Below are 23,257 nucleotides of genomic sequence, written 5' to 3'. Positions count from 1 at the left end.
TACAGGAGAACTAAAAGAAAGAACTGATCACCAAGTTCGCTGAACTCAAGAGCTTTGTAATGTGTCCATAATGGTTCAGTCATTTTTCTAACAAATCAAAAACTATAACCAAAATATTTACTGGGAAGCATTTTTTTCATTGTATAGAGAACAAATTGTCTGTATAGGGCAATATACAGACAATTTGCTATAATTACCTTTAAACTGAATGTAGTTATTAAGTTTCTTGGGATGTGTGTGTATTAGTTACCTTTTCTCAAGGGCATTTGTCGATAGACATTTGGCCTGTGTATGTGTTTTACTGTTTGTCAAATATGTGTGTGTGTGTGTGTGTGTGTGTGTGTGTGTGTGTGTGTGTGTGTGTGTGTGTGTGTGTGTGTGTGTGTGTGTATGGGTGTACGTATGTATGTATGCATGTGTGTGTGGAAGGGTTTGTGTGTGGAGCTTGTGGTTGGAATGGCGATTCTCGCTCACAACAAAGTCAGATAATGATCTAATTCACCCTGGATAATTTAAACAAGCCTGATTTAATAATACTCATCGCCGCATGGACGAGTAATGCAATTTCAATTGTTATTATCAAAATGAATATTTGTAATTAGTATCGTACATATGTGGCCCCGATGATCGCTCTACATATTATTTAACTACTGTGATCGTCATGTACATATATGAAGCCACAGACAGAGAAGTGAGAGAGGCCGTAACAATGAATTGTTACTGCCTTTTTTTCAGATTCTGTTGCAATTCGATTTTTTTCTTAAAGTTCATGTCATATATTGTAGTTGCAAACAAACCTTTCGCAACAACTGAAAATCGATCTCTGGTTTATATGCAGAGTTTGCAGTTAAAGTTAAACAGCGGAAAGATCATACAAAATTCGTACTTCAAGTACCTGTTCATGAATTACAACCATGCTAGACTGCTTTAAAATATAGATGAATCAATGAGCAAAATAACTGGTAACTATAATGTAAAACATAAATTATGGAATCAAATACATTAATAATACACAAACTAACTTCAGCGAGCAGGCTACAGCCTTGAATTGCAACTGGATTGAATACTACAATATTATAATCAACAAAACATTAACACTTTACATTTATTTTACTCCCTACGTCGATATGGTGAGGGGTAGTAACCAGACATAAGTGACAGACTTCATCAATCAGTTGCTACAAGATGGCTCATCGAAGTCGCTCTTTCAACTAATAAAATCAGAATGATGACGTGTGTGTGTGTGTGTGTGTGTGTGTGTGTGTGTGTGTGTGTGTGTGTGTGTGTGTGTGTGTGTGTGTGTGTGTGTGTGTGTGTGTGTGTGTGTGTGTGTGTGTATGTGTATGTGTGCATCTGTCATTCCACTGTCTAGGTTATTCCACCTCCTGACTACCCTATGGCTGAAGAAACACTTCCTAAAATCCCTGTGACTCATTTGTGTTTTTATCTTCTATTTGTCTCTAGTGTCCCTGGGTTCCCATCCCTTGAACAATCTACCTCTGTCCACTCTATCAGTTCTCCCTCAGTATTTATGTACGACTCTACAGTCATCAAGTTTATCCCTAATAGTCTTTCCTAATAGCTTATATACCTTAGCTCCAGGAATAGTCTTGCTGCAAACCTCTGTACTTTCTCCAGGTTCTTGACATGCTTCATTAGGTGTGGCTGCCATGCTGACACTGCATGCCACAAAGTGGGTCTGACAGCCTTTTATAGTGTTGCAAATAAATAACTCTTTACTTAAGTTCCTGTTTGTGTGTAGCCGAAAATTGTTTAAAAGTTGTAACGTTTTCATAGTTTGCCAAAGTATCGATCAGGTGGCAAGAAACTGCAACCTCTCTGTTCTACCTACCATTTTATGATGACCTTAATCTTAGCTTCTTAAATGCTTATCAGAGAAAAAAAGAAATTCCTAGACAGCATGTCAGAGTTTAATTCTTTATCTTGTCGGTACTGTATACCATTCATTGTAGTGACAAACATTTCACCATCTTTCATTTTTTCACTCATTTGACTGGACGATCCTACTTCCCTGGATGAATAAGAATTTCAACCAAAAAAAAAAAAAAAGGCTACTTTCAACAAAAAAAATATGGCTTTATTGAGATTTGTGTGGATGTTTAAAATGAACGAGCCCTTTTAGAATTTTATAACCTAAATCATTTGATTACCACTTAACTTTCAAAACAATTCGTGTATAAATGGAAATGTGAATGACCTCATGGTATTAGAAATGAAATAGATTTATATTTTTCTCTTTATTAGAAGCAAAAAAATTATTATATAATAAAGTTGAGTTATTTCAACACCACCAGCATCACTAACTGAAAATAAAGCTCCTTATATTTTAGATAGGTTAAAAAACAAAAATTTCTCAGTTTAAAATTGAATTGCTTAACAGATTTATTGCACTTGATTTTTTAATTGACAGACTGGACATGAACGACATTAACCAATCTATAGAAAAATATATAAATGTCACTCGAAAAAGAGCTAGCAACGTATAACAAATTATACGGAAATCAAATCTGAAAAAAATGAAAATGATTTATGAAAATAACTCGAGAAGTCTCTTTACATCAAACTTCGCGAAACAGTATCGAAATAGTCACTGTAACGAGGGTGGGGAAACTTGGAGAGATGTGATATGAACTTCTTGGCAGTTACACACAACAACCTGAGAGGTTTCAGGACTTACAAGTCATTATAACGAACCTAAAACAAGGACTTACAAGTCATTATAACGAACCTAAAACAAGGACTTACAAGTCATTATAACGAACCTAAAACAAGGACTTACAAGTCATTATAACGAACCTAAAACAAGGACTTACAAGTCATTATAACGAACCTAAAACAAGGACTTACAAGTCATTATAACGAACCTAAAACAAGGACTTACAAGTCATTATAACGAACCTAAAACAAGGACTTACAAGTCATTATAACGAACCTAAAACAAGGACTTACAAGTCATTATAACAAACTTGAAGCAAGGACTCACCAGTCATTATAACAAACCTGAAGCAAGGACTCACCAGTCATTATAACAAATCTGAAGCAAGGACTCACCAGTCATTATAACAAATCTGAAGCAAGGACTCACCAGTCATTATAACAAATCTGAAGCAAGGACTCACCAGTCATTATAACAAACCTGAAGCAAGGACTCACCAGTCATTATAACAAACCTGAAGCAAGGACTCACCAGTCATTATAACAAACCTGAAGCAAGGACTCACCAGTCATTATAACAAATCTGAAGCAAGGACTCACCAGTCATTATAACAAACCTGAAGCAAGGACTCACCAGTCATTATAACAAACCTGAAGCAAGGACTCACCAGTCATTATAACAAACCTGAAGCAAGGACTCACCAGTTATTATAACAAATCTGAAGCAAGGACTCACCAGTCATTATAACAAATCTGAAGCAAGGACTCACCAGTCATTATAACAAATCTGAAGCAAGGACTCACCAGTCATTATAACAAATCTGAAGGAAGGACTCAAGTAAAGGACCTGAAGTAAAGGACTCCCTAATCATTATATCAAACCTGGGGCTAGACCTCCCCAGCTATTTGGATAAACTTGGAAGTATTACACTGGCTACCTCAGCTGCTAGTAGAGAATAACCCCTATTGTTTCATCACAACATCCATCATTCAATTACATTATCAATAGTTCGTTGATAATGTGAGAAGTCACGAAAGCGATTGGAATTTCACTGTTTTAACAGTGGTTGCTGTGCGTATATATATATATATATATATATATATATATATATATATATATATATATATATATATATATATATATATATATATATATATATATATATATATATGAAAAAAGATCACAGTAAACAGGTGATTTCAGAATATGAAAAACCATTTGTCTCCATTCACTCCTATCAAACACGCTCACGCATGCCTGCTGGAAGTCCAAGCCCCTCGCACACAAAACCTCCTTTACCCCCTCCCTCCAACCCTTCCTAGGCCGACCCCTACCCCGCCTTCCTTCCACTACAGACTGATACACTCTTGAAGTCATTCTGTTTCGCTCCATTCTCTCTACATGTCCGAACCACCTCAACAACCCTTCCTCAGCCCTCTGGACAACAGTTTTGGTAATCCCGCACCTCCTCCTAACTTCCAAACTACGAATTCTCTGCATTATATTCACACCACACATTGCCCTCAGACATGACATCTCCACTGCCTCCAGCCTTCTCCTCGCTCAGACAAAGTTCTTTGTCTCCACAGACTCCTAAGTGCACCACTTAGGAGTCTGTGGAGACAAAGAACTTTGTCCTTATATATATATATATATATATATATATATATATATATATATATATATATATATATATAACTGACCAGTTTTACCTATTCGGCACTAGAAATATATATATATATATATATATATATATATATATATATATATATATATATATATATATATATATATATATATATATATATATAATTTCTAGTGCCGAATAGGTAAAACTGGTCAGTTAGCAAGAGCTCGTTTAAAATTAAGTCCTCTCTAAAAATTTCTCTTATACGTTTAATGATGTATTTTTTCATTTGCGTTAATGTAAAAATTAATAATTTTCTACCAAAAGAGCCTTAGAAAACTTACCTAACCTTATAACAAGCTCAATTGAATTTAGCCTAATCCAGCTAAATATATTTTAGATAAGTTTACAATAATTTAATAATAAACAAACAATGAAATATATATTTTTTGTTAGGTTCAGAATGATTTTTGAGAAATTTTTGCATTAATTCCGCAAAAAATATACGATGATAAAACCAAGTATTTTTAATAAATTATTTTAGGTAGTGTGTGGAGGGACTCTTGGCCGTGTTCAGAAGATACAAACATTCGTATTTTTTTACATTGAAAGAAAACGTTGGTTTCTGTGAGAGTGTCACCTTTACGAAGCTCCGTGAACCGTGCTTCCTCTCCTACCCATCATTTCTGATGGACGATGAGCTAGGCGCGGAGGCCTCCCAGATAGCCCTTTGATCGCTGCCAACGTGAGAATAGTTGTGTAGTTTTTCAAGGTTTTGAAAAACTCGCCCCGCATATTTAGCTCAAATGCAAGAGACGCGAGGCGGAGGGGTAGGGCAGGAAATGAGAGACATAAGAGGGTAAGGGAGGGGAGAAGAGAGGGAGTGAATGGGGTGAGAGGAATGATGAGCGACTGAGGAAGAGCAGAGCTGGTGAGAGAGGCTACAGTCAAATAACACTGAGCTGCAGGCGGTGATGGCGTTCGTACCACTATATTGTATAACAAGTCTTTGCAATTTAAACGTCAGAACATAAAGGTATTGGTACAAGTTTATACACAAAAAGGAAATGTTGCGCAGTTCAAAGATTTGTAGGACCATCTGGACTTCGATGAAGGGTAGGATTTCCTTGTTTTTGTAAGTTGTTTTGGTTTAGTTTTTCTAGACAATTTCTGCTTATTAAAATTTAAATTTACGTCCACAAAATAATTTACAAAATCAGCATTTAAGCAGGTATGTTATCTTATGCAATAAGATTACACGGGACAAGTTATATCTTAACATGTAAATTTATTTTATCATTAATCACAGTTAAATTGCGTTTCGGTGCTTATAAATATGAATGCTAAACCTACACCAGTTTTGAGGGAGTTATTCAGAGGAATATATGTAAAAAATACTCATTATAGGACAGAAATCTATTTCAAATATGTTTCATTCTAATGTTTCTATAAAAAATTGTTATCCACTTTTGCGAATGATGAGGCCAATAACATCAGAGGTAAATAAAAAGGTCTCTTGGAAAATTTTGATGTTTCTGCTAAAGGCCAGTTCAGCATTTTTTCTTCTACCACCCTATTTTTTTCGTATTTGTTTATTTATTAGTATAGGTTTTCTGAGGATTTTACATGCCTGCTTGATTACGAAATATATTGTCAATTATGTGGTGGATATCCTATAATGCCTCAGACACCGGCCGGGAACCGAAACAGCATTTCCTCTCTGGATGGCTACATTGAGGTGTTGAAGGAGAAAACTGGCAGCCCTCGGGCCTCTGGTGGTTTCGACGAACCTGGAACCCAGCTCAGCGAGGAAAAACTTGACATGCTTTCCCAAGGGGCTAAGGGTCTCTCAGATGCTATTTGAAAGAAGTCGTTAGGTTAAATGGAGAGTGAGAGAAGAAGCTTATTTTGGCCACTGCAGCATTTCATATTCTATGGATCATACGATGATCTATCGTAATCTTACCTTTACAGACTCATGCTAAAAATCGCATTGGCTAAATCGAAGCACTGGCCACAACACAAAATGTTCACGCCATTGGAGGTATTACGATCACCCCCCATCTCTCACGTGTCATCCCAATAGACTGGTGGTGGGACCATGCTGTTTTCCTTATCTCGTAACAATGGTTATAAATGACCATAATTTTTAAATGGGTGGACCGGTAAGCCAGCGGAAGGCCTCGGTCAGATGACCAAAAGCTCCAAAGGCGGGTCATCATCTGACTAAGACCCGCGTCAGGAAACAGTTGTCCTGTTTCCTGACGAACCTTACCTAACCTAACCTTATCTCGTCCCACACCAGACTCAAGACACTCACTACACACTACTCACTACTCAGGAAGCTTTAAATATTCGTACTGGTGCTAGTTGACGCTGTGACCCTGCTCACCATAATTTGACTGGTTACAGCTTCCCACGCGCAACTCCCTCATCGGATGTCTTCCTTGTGACTTCGAGTGTACTCCACTCTGAGTCCAGGTGTGCACCATTGTATGAGTCAATGTGTATGTTTCCCTGAGTCAAAACAATTGATTTGTTATATGACTTTGACAAGGCAGAATTGCATGTAATAGTCGGAATGCTTTATAAAAAAGCAAGGTTCAAAGTAAACAAATAAAGACAAGATTTTAACCAAAAGGATTTTCTAACTAAACTATCCAAGCACAAAAACAAATAAATTACATAGGAAAGGAACCTAAAATATCCAAAGTGCATACACTAAATTTGATTAAGGACTCATGCGTGTAAAGAAAATAGAATTGCAATCATATATATTCACAGATGAAGCTAAAATCCTGGCTTCTACTTTCTGAATACCAATGACACATAATTATGGCTTATCTTGTACGTTACTCATTACATGTAACTATACATTGTATTTTGCACTCACAGAATAAACAGGGAAGGAGGAAGGTGTAGGTAACACTATTTCTTAAGAGAAAATATAATATGAAATGACAAACAGAAAAATAAAACCATCGAATAGACAGAAATATTAATTCTGAAACAATTTACGGCAATGGAGACGTAATGAAAATAATATATTGGCAGCCACAACTTAACAGAACGAAGTGATAGCACACACTATATGACAAGAATATATCAGGTATTTAAATATATCAACATCTGCATTGAAAGAGTCAAGTGTTTGTCAGAAGAACATGAATATTAATATTGAAAAAGGATAGCAAAGGAGATTTTATAAGAGGTTGACGACCACTTCTTAAAACAGTTTCAAAATAACCAGAATAAGATATTTTTAATTTAGGTAAGAACTGCATTAAAATATAGAGCCGGTTAAAGAAAAGTAATTATTAAAATATGAATAAATATTTGAAGAAATATTTTATGAAAAATTGGATTTTAGACTTTCACACAGCGGATTAAAAAGGATTTAGATGCATAAATATATTAATATTGCTAAGCATTGCTTTCAGCATTAATTTTATAATTATTGGCACTCGATTTCAATTTAACAAACCAAGCAGTTCTTTATTTAATAGGTAAACATAAGGAATATATTACAAAAATAATTGAGAGAAGCTCAAGAAATGCATTTAAAATTAGGTTGAATGAAAACTTTTAAATTGGCAACTTGCATTGAGCCGTCTTGAAAGTTCAGTTTACAAGCATCGGTTTTTGGGCCTAGTGGCTTGTTCTGTATGACTTATTTGAAGTAGTGTGCTTGATGGTCTTTCTTTTTTGTTTTTTGTCTGTGACGGGTTGCTTCTCCTGTGTCCAACAACGTGTGTGTGTGTGATAATTTATGTATATACTTATTGTTCTCCACAGTGTTATACTATATATATGTATTTTGTCTGTACAAGATGTGCTCTCAATAAAAAAAATCGTCATCACTATAAAAAACGGATTATAATAAATATACTTCACATATTTCTATGTATCTAAACTTCAGTAGAACACGGTATATGATACTAACTGTTGTTAATTTGTTTGCATGTTCTACACTGCAGGTCGACCGGCGCCTATGGTGACATGGCTCGTCAATAACGAGGCGAAGAAGACGGAGGTGGTAGAGGAAGGGGAAGGAGTGCTGAGTGCCTCCGTTAGAGTGCCTGAGCTTACCCGCAGGCACCTTCACGCAGTTCTTGAGTGCCGAGCCTACAATTTCAACGGATCTATTCCTGTCTCCTCAACTGTCACCCTTGATATGAACTGTGAGTGTTGGTTTGTTCGTGCTGGTATTTATTGTGTCTAATGTGGTTTGTTGGGAGCGCATCCTTTTATTCATCCCACTCGCCAAAAAAACGTTTATGAAAATCATAGTTGTTGTTGTTATTATTATTTGTTCTTATTGTTTGTGTTTTTTATTTTTGTTCTTTTTGCTTAGTATTTTTTTGTTTTTGTAATTATCAAGGAGAATGAAACATGAAGAAGAATGAAACATGAAGAAGAATGAAACATGAAGAAGAATGAAACATGAAGAAATAAGAGTGGGAGGGATGTAGTAAAAAAAAGGACACAAAAAAGTGACTAGTAAACAAATAGATGATTAAACAAATATGGAGAGTGGTAAGTGCTGTGGGCAGTGACGTGGACAACGAATCTCCCTCAGTATTACTAGAGTGTAGGATGATAGCTTTTGTGTGTGTGTGTGTGTGTGTGTCTGTGTGTGTGTGTGTGTGTGTGTGTGTGTTGAGGTTGCAGGGGTCGAGTCCTAGCTCCTGGCCCCGCCTCTTCACTGGTCGCTACTAGGTCACTCTCCCTGAACCGTGAGCTTTATCATACCTCTGCTTAAAGCTAAATATGGATCCTGCCTCCACTACATCGCTTCCCAAACTATTCCACTTCCTGACTACTCTGTGGCTGAAGAAATACTTCCTAACATCCCTGTGATTCATCTGTGTCTTCAACTTCCAACTGTGTCCCCTTGTTGCTGTGTCCCATCTCTGGAACATCCTGTTTTTGTCCACCTTGTCAATTCCTCTCAGTATTTTGTATGTCGTTATAATGTTCCCCCTATCTCTCCTGTCCTCCAGTGTCGTCAGGTCGATTTCTTTTAACCTCTCCTCGTAGGACATACCCCTTAGCTATGGGACTAGTCTTGTTGCAAACCTTTGCACTTTCTCTAGTTTCTTTACGTGCTTGGCTACGTGTGGGTTCCAAACTGGTTCCGCATACTCCAATATAGGCCTAACAAACACGGTGTACATGGTCCTGAACGATTCCTTATTAAGATGTCGGAATGCTGTTCTGAGGTTTGCTAGGCGCCCATATGCTGCAGCAGTTATTTGGTTGATGTGCGCTTCAGGAGATGTGCCTGATGTTATACTCACCCCAAGATCTTTTTCCTTGAGTGAGGTTTGTAGTCTTTGGCCCCTTAGACTGTACTCCGTCTGCGGTCTTCTTTCCCCTTCTCCAATCTTCATGACTTTGCACTTGGTGGGATTGAACTCCAGGAGCCAATTGCTGGACTAGGTCTGCAGCCTGTCCAGATCCCTTTGTAGTTCTGTCTGGTCTTCGATCGAATGAATTCTTCTCATTAACTTCACGTCTGCAAACAGGGATACTTCGGAGTCTATTCCTACCGTCATGTCGTTCACAAATACCAGAAACAGCACTGGTCCTAGGACTGACCCCCGTGGGACCGTGCTGGTCACAGGCGCCCACTCTGACACCTCGCCACGTACCATGACTCGCTGGTGTCTTCCTGACAAGTATTCCCTGATCCATTGTAGTGCCTTCCCTGTTATCCCTGCCTGGTCCTCCAGTTTTTGCACTAATCTCTTGTGTGTGTGTGTGTGTGTGTGTGTGTGTGTGTGTGTACTGAATTACTGGTTTCTGGCCCCTAACCCAATCATATCTATTCTTGAAACTTTGTATAGCGATTGCCTTCATCATTTCCATAATCCGCTTTAGTATTACCCTGAGACTGAAAAAGTAATTCCTAATATTCTTGTAACTCATCTGTGCTTTTAACTTTCATCTATATCCCTTTGTACTACGGTCCCTAATCATCCTTATGTTATGTCCTGCATTGTCCTTCTCTTTTCCAGAGTCATCAAGATTGAGTCTCTCCTCATGATGTAACCTTCTTAGCTGTGGAACTAATATGGATACAAAGGATATGAACCTGGCATCCGATTTCTTGTTGAGATTCTTAAAGGCTGTTCTGAGAGACACTATTCGAAATCATAAGATTTATGTACTTTTTCGGTGAGATGTTTGGTGGGATGTTCACTAATGGAGCCTCTTTTGTCGATACCTGTAGCTTTTCATCTTCCAGTCTGTATTCCGGTCAACCCTCCCTTTCACCAGATTTTACGCCCATATTCTTGTTCAGATTTAACTCCAGCAGCCATATTCTTTTCCATCCATTCCTTTAACAAGTCTAACTGTCGTGAAACCTCTACTGTCAAGCAGATGCGAGATACGGCGAAGTTCTGTAAGCTTCCTGGCTGCCTTGTTTGTAAGATTTTCAACGTGGTTCTTCATGGTCAGTTTGGAGTAAAATTTCACCCCAAAGATATCAACTTCTTCCCCAGGTACCATCACCCTCCCATTCATACTTACTACTGCACCGGCATTATCATCATGGTGCCTAGAAACCATCATCATTTGTGTTTTCTCAGGTGCAAATGTTACTTGCCATCGGTTTCCTCAAGCTGATATATTTCTTAGCTGGTGATTGATGTACCTTAGAGCAGCTGACATTTCTTCTCTTGGATAAGTGGATGTCAGAGTACAGTCGTCTGCATATGCATGGGATTCTGGAATGAGATGAAGAAGGTCATTGAAGTAGACATTCCATAACAATGGTCACAGCACACTTTCTTGTGGAACACTTGCCTCAGCAGGATGTCTTGCTGATTCTGCTCCACTGAGAACTACCCTTAGGGATCTACCATGAAGGTAATCACTGAGGAGACATAGCGTAGAGCCTGCAGTTCCCAGTGCTGCAGTTTTGCCAAGAGGCCCTGGTGCCACACTCGGTCGAAACCACCAGCAATGTCCAGTGCTACCACACAGCTGACTCTCTCTCTCTCTCTCTCTCTCTCTCTCTCTCTCTCTCTCTCTCTCTCTCTCTCTCTCTCTCTCTCTCTCTCTCTCTCTCTCTCTCTCTCTCTCTCTCTCTCCCTCTCTCCCTCTCTCCCTCTTATTCTTCCTCCTGTGCCCCCAATAATAAACAGTACCAAAATTGAGGAATTTATACACCAGAGACACACACAAAATAACACTGCATCTAGTAATTTGCAGTTCAGTAACAATCACAATTGTAACACAAAAATAAACGCTGGAATAACCCTGAAACTGGTCAAACACCACCACGCCCTCCACGCTACACAAAACCAAGCACTACTAGCACGTCAGCACCTCCACCGCCATACAACCAAAACGCTGAAAGCGTCTGCACCACCAGTGACTCACACACAAACAAATATCACTAGCGTTTGCACCACCAATGCCCAATACATAACGAAACAATAACAGCGTCTGCACTTCCAACTCCGTACAAGCAACCAAACAAATTTAACTTCTGAACGAGTAACGTGTCACACAACAATACATGTCCAGCGTCTGCACCACCAACAAACAACAAAGCATCAACCCAAAATCTATAAGCCAACCAGTGCCCCACACTCTCTAGCGCCACTCCTTGCCAGACATCTCTTCGGACCCCTGGGAATCGTCAGGGCCGCGCATTTGAAACATTCTAGCAACCTGTCCTGCACCTCTTACGTCACCATCAGGAACAAGCACAGCCTCTTTTCGTGTCACGCCTCTTGTCACTGATGTTCATACTGATACCTTAATCGATATTCTTAGATGGAAGACCCACAGTAGAACCTACACTCACCTCTCAATACCGCGGCAGGACTTCCTTGAATTGACTGACCTGTGTGCCCTTTTAAACTTCTTCAAATGAAAATAGACCTGCTGCAAGAATACTATGACATCTCAATGCGCAGTCCTCTCATAGCAATGTTAACTAATATTTCACGAAGAATCTTGAGGCGGACAGGTTCCACTCCAAAAAAGTGGAGTGGAGTATAAATTTCAAGAACAGCAGATTATTTTTTTAATATTTTTGTAAAGGTACCAAAGTTTAGCATGCTCCTAAGTCTCTCGCCTCATGCGTGCGACCCATTCTTAAATATGTTGAGCAAGTTTAGAATCCTTGCTTAATAAAACACAAAGTGAAACTTGAGAAAGTACAGAGGAATGCATCAAGGCTTGTGCCTGAGTTGAGGGAAATAAACTACGAGGATGTCCGTCTCTTTTTCCTCCGGTAATTGATTCCTTGAGCTTCCTGGCGAGAGCCGGCGGTGTTGCCTCCCGTGTACATCAGGTGTCTGAGCTATAAGGATAGAATGAGAGCTAGTCCGTATGTCACTGAAGGAACGAAAAACAAGGGTTGATTTGGTCTAGCATTACTAGAAGCTGCGCACCCAAAAGAACTAAAAGGATATCGGGAAACATTACTACAGCTACAACTAAACATGTTCATAGTTGGCACTAACTTTTTACATAAATTCACCAACATATATTACATACCTATTTCACATTAGGACCAAAAGTCTAAACTTATTGCCTGAAAGCTCAAAAATACAAATATATTTAAGTAATTACACACAACTAAACACTAAGAGAGCGTGCAGCACTATCATTATCAAAGACACTAACCTCACCCACACCAACGGGACCAATAAATAATTCATTAGCCACTACCAATCGTTAACCGTTTTCTGTTTATTTTTTTCAGTTAAAGGTGATGGAAAAAGAAAATTATGGGAAAGAAACTTCACGGATCGAGTAAAAAATTAATGTCTGATTGGTCGACCCTCCCCGTGGAATGGGATGAAAGTCGGGAGGAAGAGGAAATGATGAGAAAGGGGAAAGAAAAAGAGAAATTAAGTAGAGAAGAAAAGAAACGAACGTTAAGGAGGTGTTCTCTTCTGAATGTAGATGAAGCAATACCATGGATAGGGAAACAATCAAGTAGCTGGTGCTGTCGGCAAGTGGTACGTGAAAAATAGGGAAAATGAGATATAATACTTGGCCCCACTTCGAGTTAGTTTAATATGTTTATTATGCACCCCATACCCATCCTGTGGGCGGTAGTCAAAAGATTGCAGAGGTACATAATTGGTTCAGGGACTGGACTCCAAAGTTTTGATAGCTGAGCAAGTTACAGAGATAATGAACTCACAATTTACAAAGGTAATCAACTCACAATTTACAAAGGTAATGAACTCACAATTTACAAAGGTAATGAATTCCAAGTAGGTCTAGTCACAATCATGACAAGTTACAAAGGTATTTACAGATTACAGAGGTACGTAATGGGTCCAGGGACTGGGCCCCCAAAGTTTTGATACCTGAACTAGGTACAAAGGTAATGAACTCACAAGTTACAAAGGTAATGAATCCTGTAAGAATGGTTACTTACGTTTATACATGGGTACAATCATGAACAAATTATAGAGTAATGAGCAATTCACGCTTCCACACACGGTCACAACTGTAATGAGAAGCTAGCTTCTCTACCACAAGGCAACCAGAAGGCAGCAACTTCGCTCAGGCTGTACCCTTCTCCACAACATCACTTCATATGAGATCATTTATTCCCAGAATGACTCGAGTCTGGAACACATTCGTATAGCATTATGAGGTCAACGAGATAGCCACTTGATCGAATGAAAATACTGGCCCACAGATGGCTCCGTCTTCATCCTTGTCCCTACTTGTAAGTTTCATAGCTAAGAAAATGCTTTCAAATGAGCTGATGTAGGTAACAGCTCTTAGCTTGTCAATAAAGTTAGGAATCCTTAACTTGTCAATAGCTTGTCAATAAAGTTAGGGATCCTTAACCTAACTTTGTCAAACCCTGAGAAAAAAAAGGCACATGAAATTAGAAATTAAACGAATTTTGGAGATTGATGAGAATATAGATGTTAATGACTAGGATATACTAATTAATAAAAAATGTATAGAAAAAGGAAATCATATCGTCACATCTTATATCCCACCTTCACCCTCGAGACAAAAATTTACTCACTCTCGCTCTGTTTATCTCCCACCTACATTAAGTATATTATCGTGACTCAGACACCGCACCTACCTGCCTTGAGCGCTACCAAGACAAAGGTTTGAGGCCAGCATTCCGAGCCTTCACTCCACTTGATCAACAAGAGACTCCCTGGATGTTCTCTACACACCATCAAGTCGATCACTCTCAGGGCCAACGCATAAACACACACAATATTGCATTCGAGGTAAAAATTTGTGAACATTTATTTGTGTAACATATCAGCTCGTCAGTAGGCGTCATTATGTTTGTTGGAACATTTTCCTGGAACTGAATATAGCGTGAGAGCAGTCATCAGGTCTAATGGGCCAATAACCATTAGCGCGGACATGACAATTCCGCTATGTTTTGAGCGTTGTTCTAAACCGCTGCTATTTACCTGTTCAAAGCAATTAGCGCTCAGCTAATCCTGCAACTGAGTTACCTCAGCCAAATCCTACCCCCCACTCCCAGTGCCTCGTTACTACTGTATTCTCTCTCCTCTCTCTCTCTCTCTCTCTCTCTCTCTCTCTCTCTCTCTCTCTCTCTCTCTCTCTCTCTCTCTCTCTCTCTCTCTCTCTCTCTGTCTCTCTCTCTCTCTCTCTCTCTCTCTCTCTCTCTCTCTCTCTCTCTCTCTCTCTCTCTCTCTCTCTCTCTCTCTCTCTCTCTCTCTCTCTTTGTGCGGTTGTGACCACTGTTTCTAGTGGTGTTGAATTATTATGCAGGTTCCATTCAGACAATTGCTACACCTGTCACCATCTTGAGCTCAGGTGAGCTTCAGTGCCACCTGTACACTCAAGAGGAGTCATGCCAGGGATATTTACTCTGGCGTACGATGCCGTCATCTGCCTTTATAGTTATAGCTTGAGCGTGGGTTTCCTGCTCTCACTCGAGAGGTGAGGTTGGTGCTTAGATGCAAGGCCAACACAAGAACGTGTTTTGGTTTGCCCTTAAAACTATTTGTGCTTAACAAACCATACCCCGGCCGGGATTGAACCCGCGGTCAGAGAGTCTAAAAACTCCAGTCCGGCCGGGATTGAACCCGGCCGGGGTATGGTTTGTTTGCAATCGTGTCATTACGATTTCATGAGTCATATTTGTGCTTACTTATTTAGTGTATCTAACACACTAGGTATGGAACACTGAAGCTTCAATCCTCAGAAAAGTAAAAGGATCTTGCCTGTTATTTCTAGGAATGGCTTGCAATAGGTTCGAATCCCACCCACTCGTGTCATTACGATTTCACGAGTCATCTAACTTTCAACATAACACCGAGCAGATCACATGAGGTGCAGCTGAATTACTCTGGCAACATATAAGCATCTGCTAGGTTTATGAATAACATTCTGATTTCTCTATTGGTTTACTTGGCTACTAGCTCAGTAAGGTGCCCTCCTTCCTCTAGTGTACATAATGCTGATGGGGCCTCCAGTTGGCAGTCGAAATATACAATTTCTTTTCCATTGCTGTTTTCTTGTTTGCATGTTGGATATCCTTCAGCACCCTTCGGACTTTTATTCATAAACTTAGCAGATACATGTATGCTGCCACAGTGATTCAGCTGAGGCGCACCTCATGTGAACAGCTCGGTGTTATGTTAAAATTTAGTTGACTCATGAAATCATAATGACACGATTATAAACTACTAACGGAATGGGTGGCTTCGAACCCATGGCAAGCCATTCCTAGAACTAACAGGTCAGATCCTTTTACTTTTCTGAGGATTGTATCTTCGGTATTCCATACCTGGTCGTTTTTCTTCTATTTACAAAATATTTCAGTTTCTAGTGCTGAAAGGCAATAATCACTTATTTTCCACTAGCATTACAAAAGAGAAAGTGCCGTAGTCAGCTTCTTGTCTAACCTCTACTTCAGTCAAGTCCATGTTTCATTACTCCGGCCTTCACCATACCCTTGCTGCCTCGCCTCTAATTCCGCCATCCTCAGGACCCCAACTCACTTCCTAATTTCTTTGGGACAGGTGCACACGGAACTAAAAAAAAACCTAGGATCATGACGCATTGCAGCTTATTTGATGATACTGACGGTATGCAAATACATCCATCACCGGATGACTTCCACAGGAGCTGACGGGCCAGGAGCTCACCCGGGTAGAATTTGAGAAAACATTTTTGAAAAGGCAGTGGAAGGTGGCATTTACAGATGTGTTGTGAATAAGCTGAATTCACATCGGTGTGTCTGCGGGAGTAAAGCCCCAGTTCCTGATCTAGCATTTCATGTTTAATTAATCGGCTCGTCATTTTTTTTATTTATTAACACATAGACCGATTCCCATCAAGGTAGGGTGGCCAGAAAAAGAAAAACTTTTATCATTATTCACTCCATCACTGTCTTGACAGAGGTGTGCTTACACTACATTTATAAAACTGCAACATCAACACCCCAGACCAGGTATTCACTTAGAACTAGTAATTAAGGGGTAGTTATCTGTTGTACACTGAAATTTTGTATTATAAGAAAATTTACTTTTTTTTTTTGTTTCAACTCATTGCTTTACCGTAGATCTGGTCATACACAACCTTGTTAAATGACTCGGTGACTAATGTATTCTCTAAGAACATTTGATACTTAATAAAATTTGATAGTATTGAATTTGGAGGTTGTGGGTAACTCGTGACGTGCTACTTCCATCATAATAGGTACATATTAATTAGTCAGAGAAAATGGGTGGGAACGTTTCACGACAGCCAATTCTCGTAATAACAGAAAATATTTCACTATTGCTAAGACTCAAATAATCGACTTGTAAATCTTACTGTGATTACCTGGCAAGGATTTTTTTACTTCCTCGGAAGGTTCCCGTCTTCGTAGTCTCCAGAACCAGCTAATAGCGCAGCTTGGCTTGGGTTGTCTATTAACCTATAAATACGGTAACTGGGGAAATGTGCATAATGTACCTAAGATCCAACATAAGATTTTGCTTTATCTAAACAGAATATTACCATAGGTTACTTGGTCAGTTAATCTGGTGGAGATCATATGAGAAGTACAGCATGATCATTGAAGATTCTCACTCTCGTTGACTTGGTGTCATTACAGTGCTAATAATATATTAGCTGTAGAAAAAATTTATTATTAATAGTAGTAAATTTAGTCATTTAGTCTTCAGTTATTAATATTATAATTAGTCATAACCGTTATTTAAAAAATTGAATAACTATCAAATCATCAATCCTTTATCAAAATCAACAATCATTATAAAGAATATAAAGAACACAAAGGAATTCCACTGGCAACAGATCATTAACTCTAAACGAGGCTATTTGGCATTGTTTAATGAAGTTATTATTGTGAATTTGAATCAAAGTATTTGACCGAACTATTTATACACACACACACACACACACACACACACACACACACACACACACACACACACACACACACACACACACAGAGAATCAGAGGTATGATAAAGCTCATGGTGCAGGGAGAGTGACCCAGTAGCGGCCAGTGAAGAGGCGGGACCAGGAGCTATGACTTGATCCCTGCAACCACAATTAGGTGAGTGCACACACACACACACACACACACACACGCAGTGGAATAGCCTAGAAAATGACGTAGTGGAGGCAGGAACCATACACAGTTTTAAGACGAGGTTTGATAAAGCTCATGGAGCGGGGAGAGAGAGGGCCTAGTAGCAACCGGTGAAGAGGCGGGGCCAGGAGCTAGGACTCGACCCCTGCAACCACAAATAGGTGAGTACAAATAGGTGAGTACACACACACACACACACACACACACACACACACACACACACATATATATATATATATATATATATATATATATATATATATATATATATATATATATATATATATATATATATATATGCAAAACAGCCACTGTGTAAGAAAAATGAAATTCCAAGCGCTTTCGTGACTACTCACATTGTCAAGGAACAATAAAAGTAATGCATCAAAGGAAGGCATATAAAGGGTCTAGACCACACCTCACTATCACATCCCACAACAAAGCAACACCTGACGTGCGATTCATAAGAAAGAGAACACTGCAGCAGGCCCGCTGGCCCAACTAGACAGGTCCTTCACGGCAACCCACAAACAAACTATTCTACCCAAGAATTAAGATTTATTATTTGTTAAATGCATTATTAAATTCTTCCCAAATTCTGTTAATTATAAATGGATCTAATTTATATAAACCAAAGAAAATATTCATGTTATTTTCAAAACTGCTTTTTATGAAACAAGATTCAATTATATTCCTGTCGACCATGGACTGGCTTCATACAACTTTCTTAACTTTTTGAAAATCAATTGGATTAAAATCTCTCACATGAATAAATAGAACATTTGAATCTTGTTCAGTTCTAATGCTATATTTATGATTTTTTTTCTTAGTTCGAAACTTTTATCAGTTCGACCAGTTTTACAAGGAATCTTATAGACACATCCGTCAGCATTTTGGGGGGAATTCTTTATCAAAAGTTTTTTTTTACTGCATCAAGAATTTTAAATACAACTTTGATATTAAAAGTCTTAAGAAGAGAAGGCATATCAACCAAGTTTTCATGGTAAGAGAAAACCAACACATTTTTAGCTAAATAAGGTTGGTTGTCCCTTTTTGGATTGTAAAAAGTATTGCTAGCAATTTTAAAAGATTTATCAATTACGTTTCTTGGGTATTTCAGATCATTAGCTATTTCATAAATTTTGGATATTTCCTCATCTATGAAATACTTTTTACAATCCAAAAAAGGACAACCAACCTTATTCAACTAAAAATATGTTGGTTCTCCCTTACCATGAAAACTTGGTTGATATGCTTGCTGCAGTGTTCTCTTTCTTATGAGTCTCACATCAGGTGTTGCTTTGTTGTGGGATGTGATGGTGAGGTGTGGTCCAGGCCCTTTATGTGCCTCTCTTTGATGCATTACCTTTATTGTTCCTTGATAATGTGAGTAGTCACGAAACCGCTTGGAATTTCATTTTTCTTTCACAGTGGTTGTTTTGCATATTCTGAAATCATCTGTTTCCTGTGATCTTATAGAATATATATATATATATATATATATATATATATATATATATATATATATATATATATATATATATATAATATCTGGTTCCTGGACGACGGTACCCTAGCTGGCACAGCAGAATCTCTCCTGGAGGACATCAGTAAAATTAAAGACATGGGAGAAAGCCTGGGCCTTTCTTTAAACCCCACCAAATGTGAAATAGTTTCTACCAATCAACAGTTGATCCAGAATATTAGTACCGTTTTACCAGGAGCACGAGCCATTGATCCAGCCAATAGCACTCTCCTCGGTGCTCCTCTTGGGTCCAATGCCATCGATCTGATCCTAGGAAAAAAAGTCTCAGACCTCCGGACAATGGAAAGCAGGATGAAAGACATTGACACACACGATGCCTTCTACCTACTCACCAGGTGCCTGTCAACCCCAAAACTTACCTATTTTCTGAGATGCTCCCCAGCCTTCAGCAGTCCAAAACTCAAGGAATATGACTCTCTCCTGAAGGCCATGCTAGAGAGTGTATTGAATCTTTCCCTTGACGATGGACAGTGGTTGCAAGCCTCACTTCCGGTCAGGCTTGGAGGGCTAGGAGTACGCAGATCCTCCCAGATTGCTCTACCAGCTTTCCTATCCTCTTCCGTTGCATCAAACGAGTTGACAAGACAAATTCTTCCTGACACCCTCAGTGACTCAGCAGGAATAGAAGACCCTAGCTATGTCAGTGCCATCACCGAATGGGAGACTCTTGCTGCTCCAGCACCAAACCCTAGTGCAGCACTGGCTCACAAACAGTCAAGCTGGGATAGCCCAATCGCTGAAAAGGTGCTTGCCAACATGCTCAGGGCTGCAACATCAGATAGGGAGATTGCCCGCCTCCAGGCTGTGAGTGCACCTCACTCCGGGGACTTCCTCCAAACAGTTCCCATATCGGCAATGGGAACGCGACTCGACCCTAAGACCCTCCGTATTGCAGTGGCTCTGCGCCTTGCTGCCCCAATTCACACAGAATATATGTGTATTTGCGGCGAAGTGCAAGCAGACCAATACGGTCTACATGGTCTTAACTGTTCCAAAACCAAGGGCTGGCATGCAAGACACAATGAGGTCAACGACATCATTAAGAGAACCCTTGCTACAGCTGGATGCCCTGCCGAGAGGGAGCCACGATCACTTGCAGCAAACAATACCCACAACCCAGCAAACCGCCCCGACGGGATCACCATCTATCCTTGGAAGAATGGCAAGCTCTTAGCATGGGACTATACCTGTGTGTCCACACTGGCTGACACCTATATCCATCACAGTGTGGGGCGACAGGGAGGAGCTGCTGACCACAGGGAGGAGTACAAGATCAGCAAGTACAGGGACATTAGCCAACAGTATCAATTTGTCCCAGTGGGATCAGAGACCTTGGGATCATGGGGAAAAAATGCCACACGTTTCCTTAAAGAATTGGGTTCCAGACTCATCGACACCACCAGGGACCCAAGGGCAGCCACTTTCATGTTCCAGCGCCTCAGCGTCGCCATCCAGAGGGGAAATGCTTGCTGCATACTTGGTTCACGTCCAGCCTCGGAGGAGCTGGAGGAAATTCATCATTGATACATTGTGCCATTGTATTCATGTTTATGTTTTTTTCTGTAAATGTATTTTGTTTATTAATATATGTTCACATAGAATATAAATATAGGGGGTGGTAGGAGAAGAAAATATTCAAACAGCTCCGGGGAGAACCTTGAGTTTTCCCTGAGGTACGTTTATTGTCTTCTCTAAGGATGAGGGTCCCCATTCCAGCTATAGAGGTGGTACTTCCCTATATGAAAAAAAAAAAAAAAAAATATATTTATATATATATATATATATATATATATATATATATATATATATATATATATATATATATATATATATATATATATATATATATATATATATATATGTGTGTGTGTGTGTGTGTGTGAGTGTGTGTGTCGTGGCGAATATGTAAAACTGGTTAATTAGCAAGAACTCATTTAAAATTAAGTCCTTTCTAAAAAATTTTCTTATACGTTTAAAGATACATTTTTTCATTAATGATAATGTAAAAAATTTTAATTTTGCACCAAAAGAATCTTAGAAAACTTACCTAACCTTATTATAACAAGAACAATTTATTTTAGCCTAACCTAACTAAATATATTTTAGATTTGTTTACAATAATTTAATACTAAACAAACACAGTGAAATATATTTTTTCGTTAGGTTTAGAATGATTTTGGCGAAATTATTGCATACACAAATTTTCACTTGTCCTATATGGCAAGATGAGCGTTGCTATTTAAGCCAAGATCGCAAGTTCTGCCTATTCGGCACGACATATATATATATATATATATATATATATATATATATATATATATATATATATATATATATATATATATATATATATATATATATAAAAATATATATATATATATATATATATATATATATATATATATATATATATATATATATATATATATATATATATAAAACAATAAAACTTCTACTGAAAGGCAAAGATGAATTAGTCAAACAATTTACTTCCACTAATCCATCTTTACCTTACATGTATGGACTAATAAAAACACACAAACCAGGGAATCCAGTCAGACCAATTATTAGCTCCATAGGGTCAGTTTCATATAAATTATCCAAATGGCTTGTTGATATTTTGAGCCCTATTGTTGGCAAAATTTCTAACTTTAATGTTAAAAACAACATAGACTTGGTTGATAAATTAAGCTCCTTGACTGACTTAAATGATTTTAACATGGTTAGTTTTGATGTTACTTCCTTGTTTACGAAAGTTCCTGTTGATGATTTATTAAGTTTCTTATCTGAAGAACTCGTTAACTATGATTTACCATTGCCAGTTCCTACTATCATTAAACTTATTAAACTTTGCATTGTTGATGCAAAATTTGTATTTAATGATAAGTTTTACACTCAGAAGTTTGGTATGGCAATGGGAAATCCTCTTTCACCTGTTCTTAGTAACCTATACATGGAATTTTTTGAAACAAGGTTGCTTAACACAATCCTCCCTAATAGAGCTAAATGGTTCAGATATGTTGATGAAATTTTGTGTCTTATGCCCAAAAATGTAGATATACACCATTTTCTTGGAAAATTAAATAGCTTAGCCCATTCTATAAACTTTACTGTTGAATTTGAAGAAAATAACTCATTGCCTTTTCTAGATGTTTTAATTATTAAGGGTAATAATGAATTCAAATTTAAAATTTACAGAAAACCTACAAATAACTGTTCCTATGTCCACTATTATTCCTCGCATCAAGATAGAGTCAAACTGTCTGTTTTCTCATCAATGTTTTTGAGAGCTTTACGAATTTGTAGTCCTGAGTTCATAGATGAGGAAATATCCAAAATTTATGAAATAGGTAATGATTTAAAATACCCAAGAAATGTAATTGATAAATCTTTTAAAGTTGCTAGGAACACATTTTATAATCCAAAAAAGGGCAACCAGCCTTATTCAACTAAAAATATGTTGGTTCTCCCTTACCATGAAAACTTGGTTGATATGCCTTCTCTTCTTAAGACTTTTAATAATAAAGTTGTATTCAAAAATCTTGATACAGTAAAAAAACTTTTGATTAAGAATTCCCCCCAAAATGCTGATGGATGTGTCTATAAGATTCCTTGTAAAATTTGCGATAAAGTTTATTACGGTCAAACTGGTAAAAATCTCGAACTAAGATTAAAACAACATAAATATAGCATTAGAACTGGACAAGATTCCAATGCTCTATTTATTCATGTAAGAGATTTTAACCATCCAATTGATTTTCAAAAAGTTGAGAAAGTAGTATCAAGCAAGTCCATGGTCGACAGGAATATAAT

The 23,257-nt window shown here is 38.3% G+C and overlaps 1 protein-coding gene across 1 annotated transcript in view; it reads left to right on the top strand.

The window, feature by feature from the left end:
• The window catches only part of LOC128686531 (neural cell adhesion molecule 2-like), a 927,464-nt gene that overhangs the window by 657,355 nt on the left and 246,852 nt on the right, over positions 1-23,257 (top strand). The window contains exon 6 of the mRNA XM_070084201.1: positions 8,282-8,485. Within this exon, the coding sequence (XP_069940302.1) occupies positions 8,282-8,485 (204 nt within the window). The remainder of the gene's footprint in view (positions 1-8,281; positions 8,486-23,257) is intronic.

The sequence above is a fragment of the Cherax quadricarinatus genome, chromosome 12 (assembly GCF_038502225.1).
Source record: "Cherax quadricarinatus isolate ZL_2023a chromosome 12, ASM3850222v1, whole genome shotgun sequence".
Classification (NCBI taxonomy): Eukaryota; Metazoa; Arthropoda; class Malacostraca; order Decapoda; family Parastacidae; genus Cherax; species Cherax quadricarinatus.
Note: the sequence above shows the minus strand (reverse complement) of the source record. Positions and strands in the feature narration are given on the sequence as shown.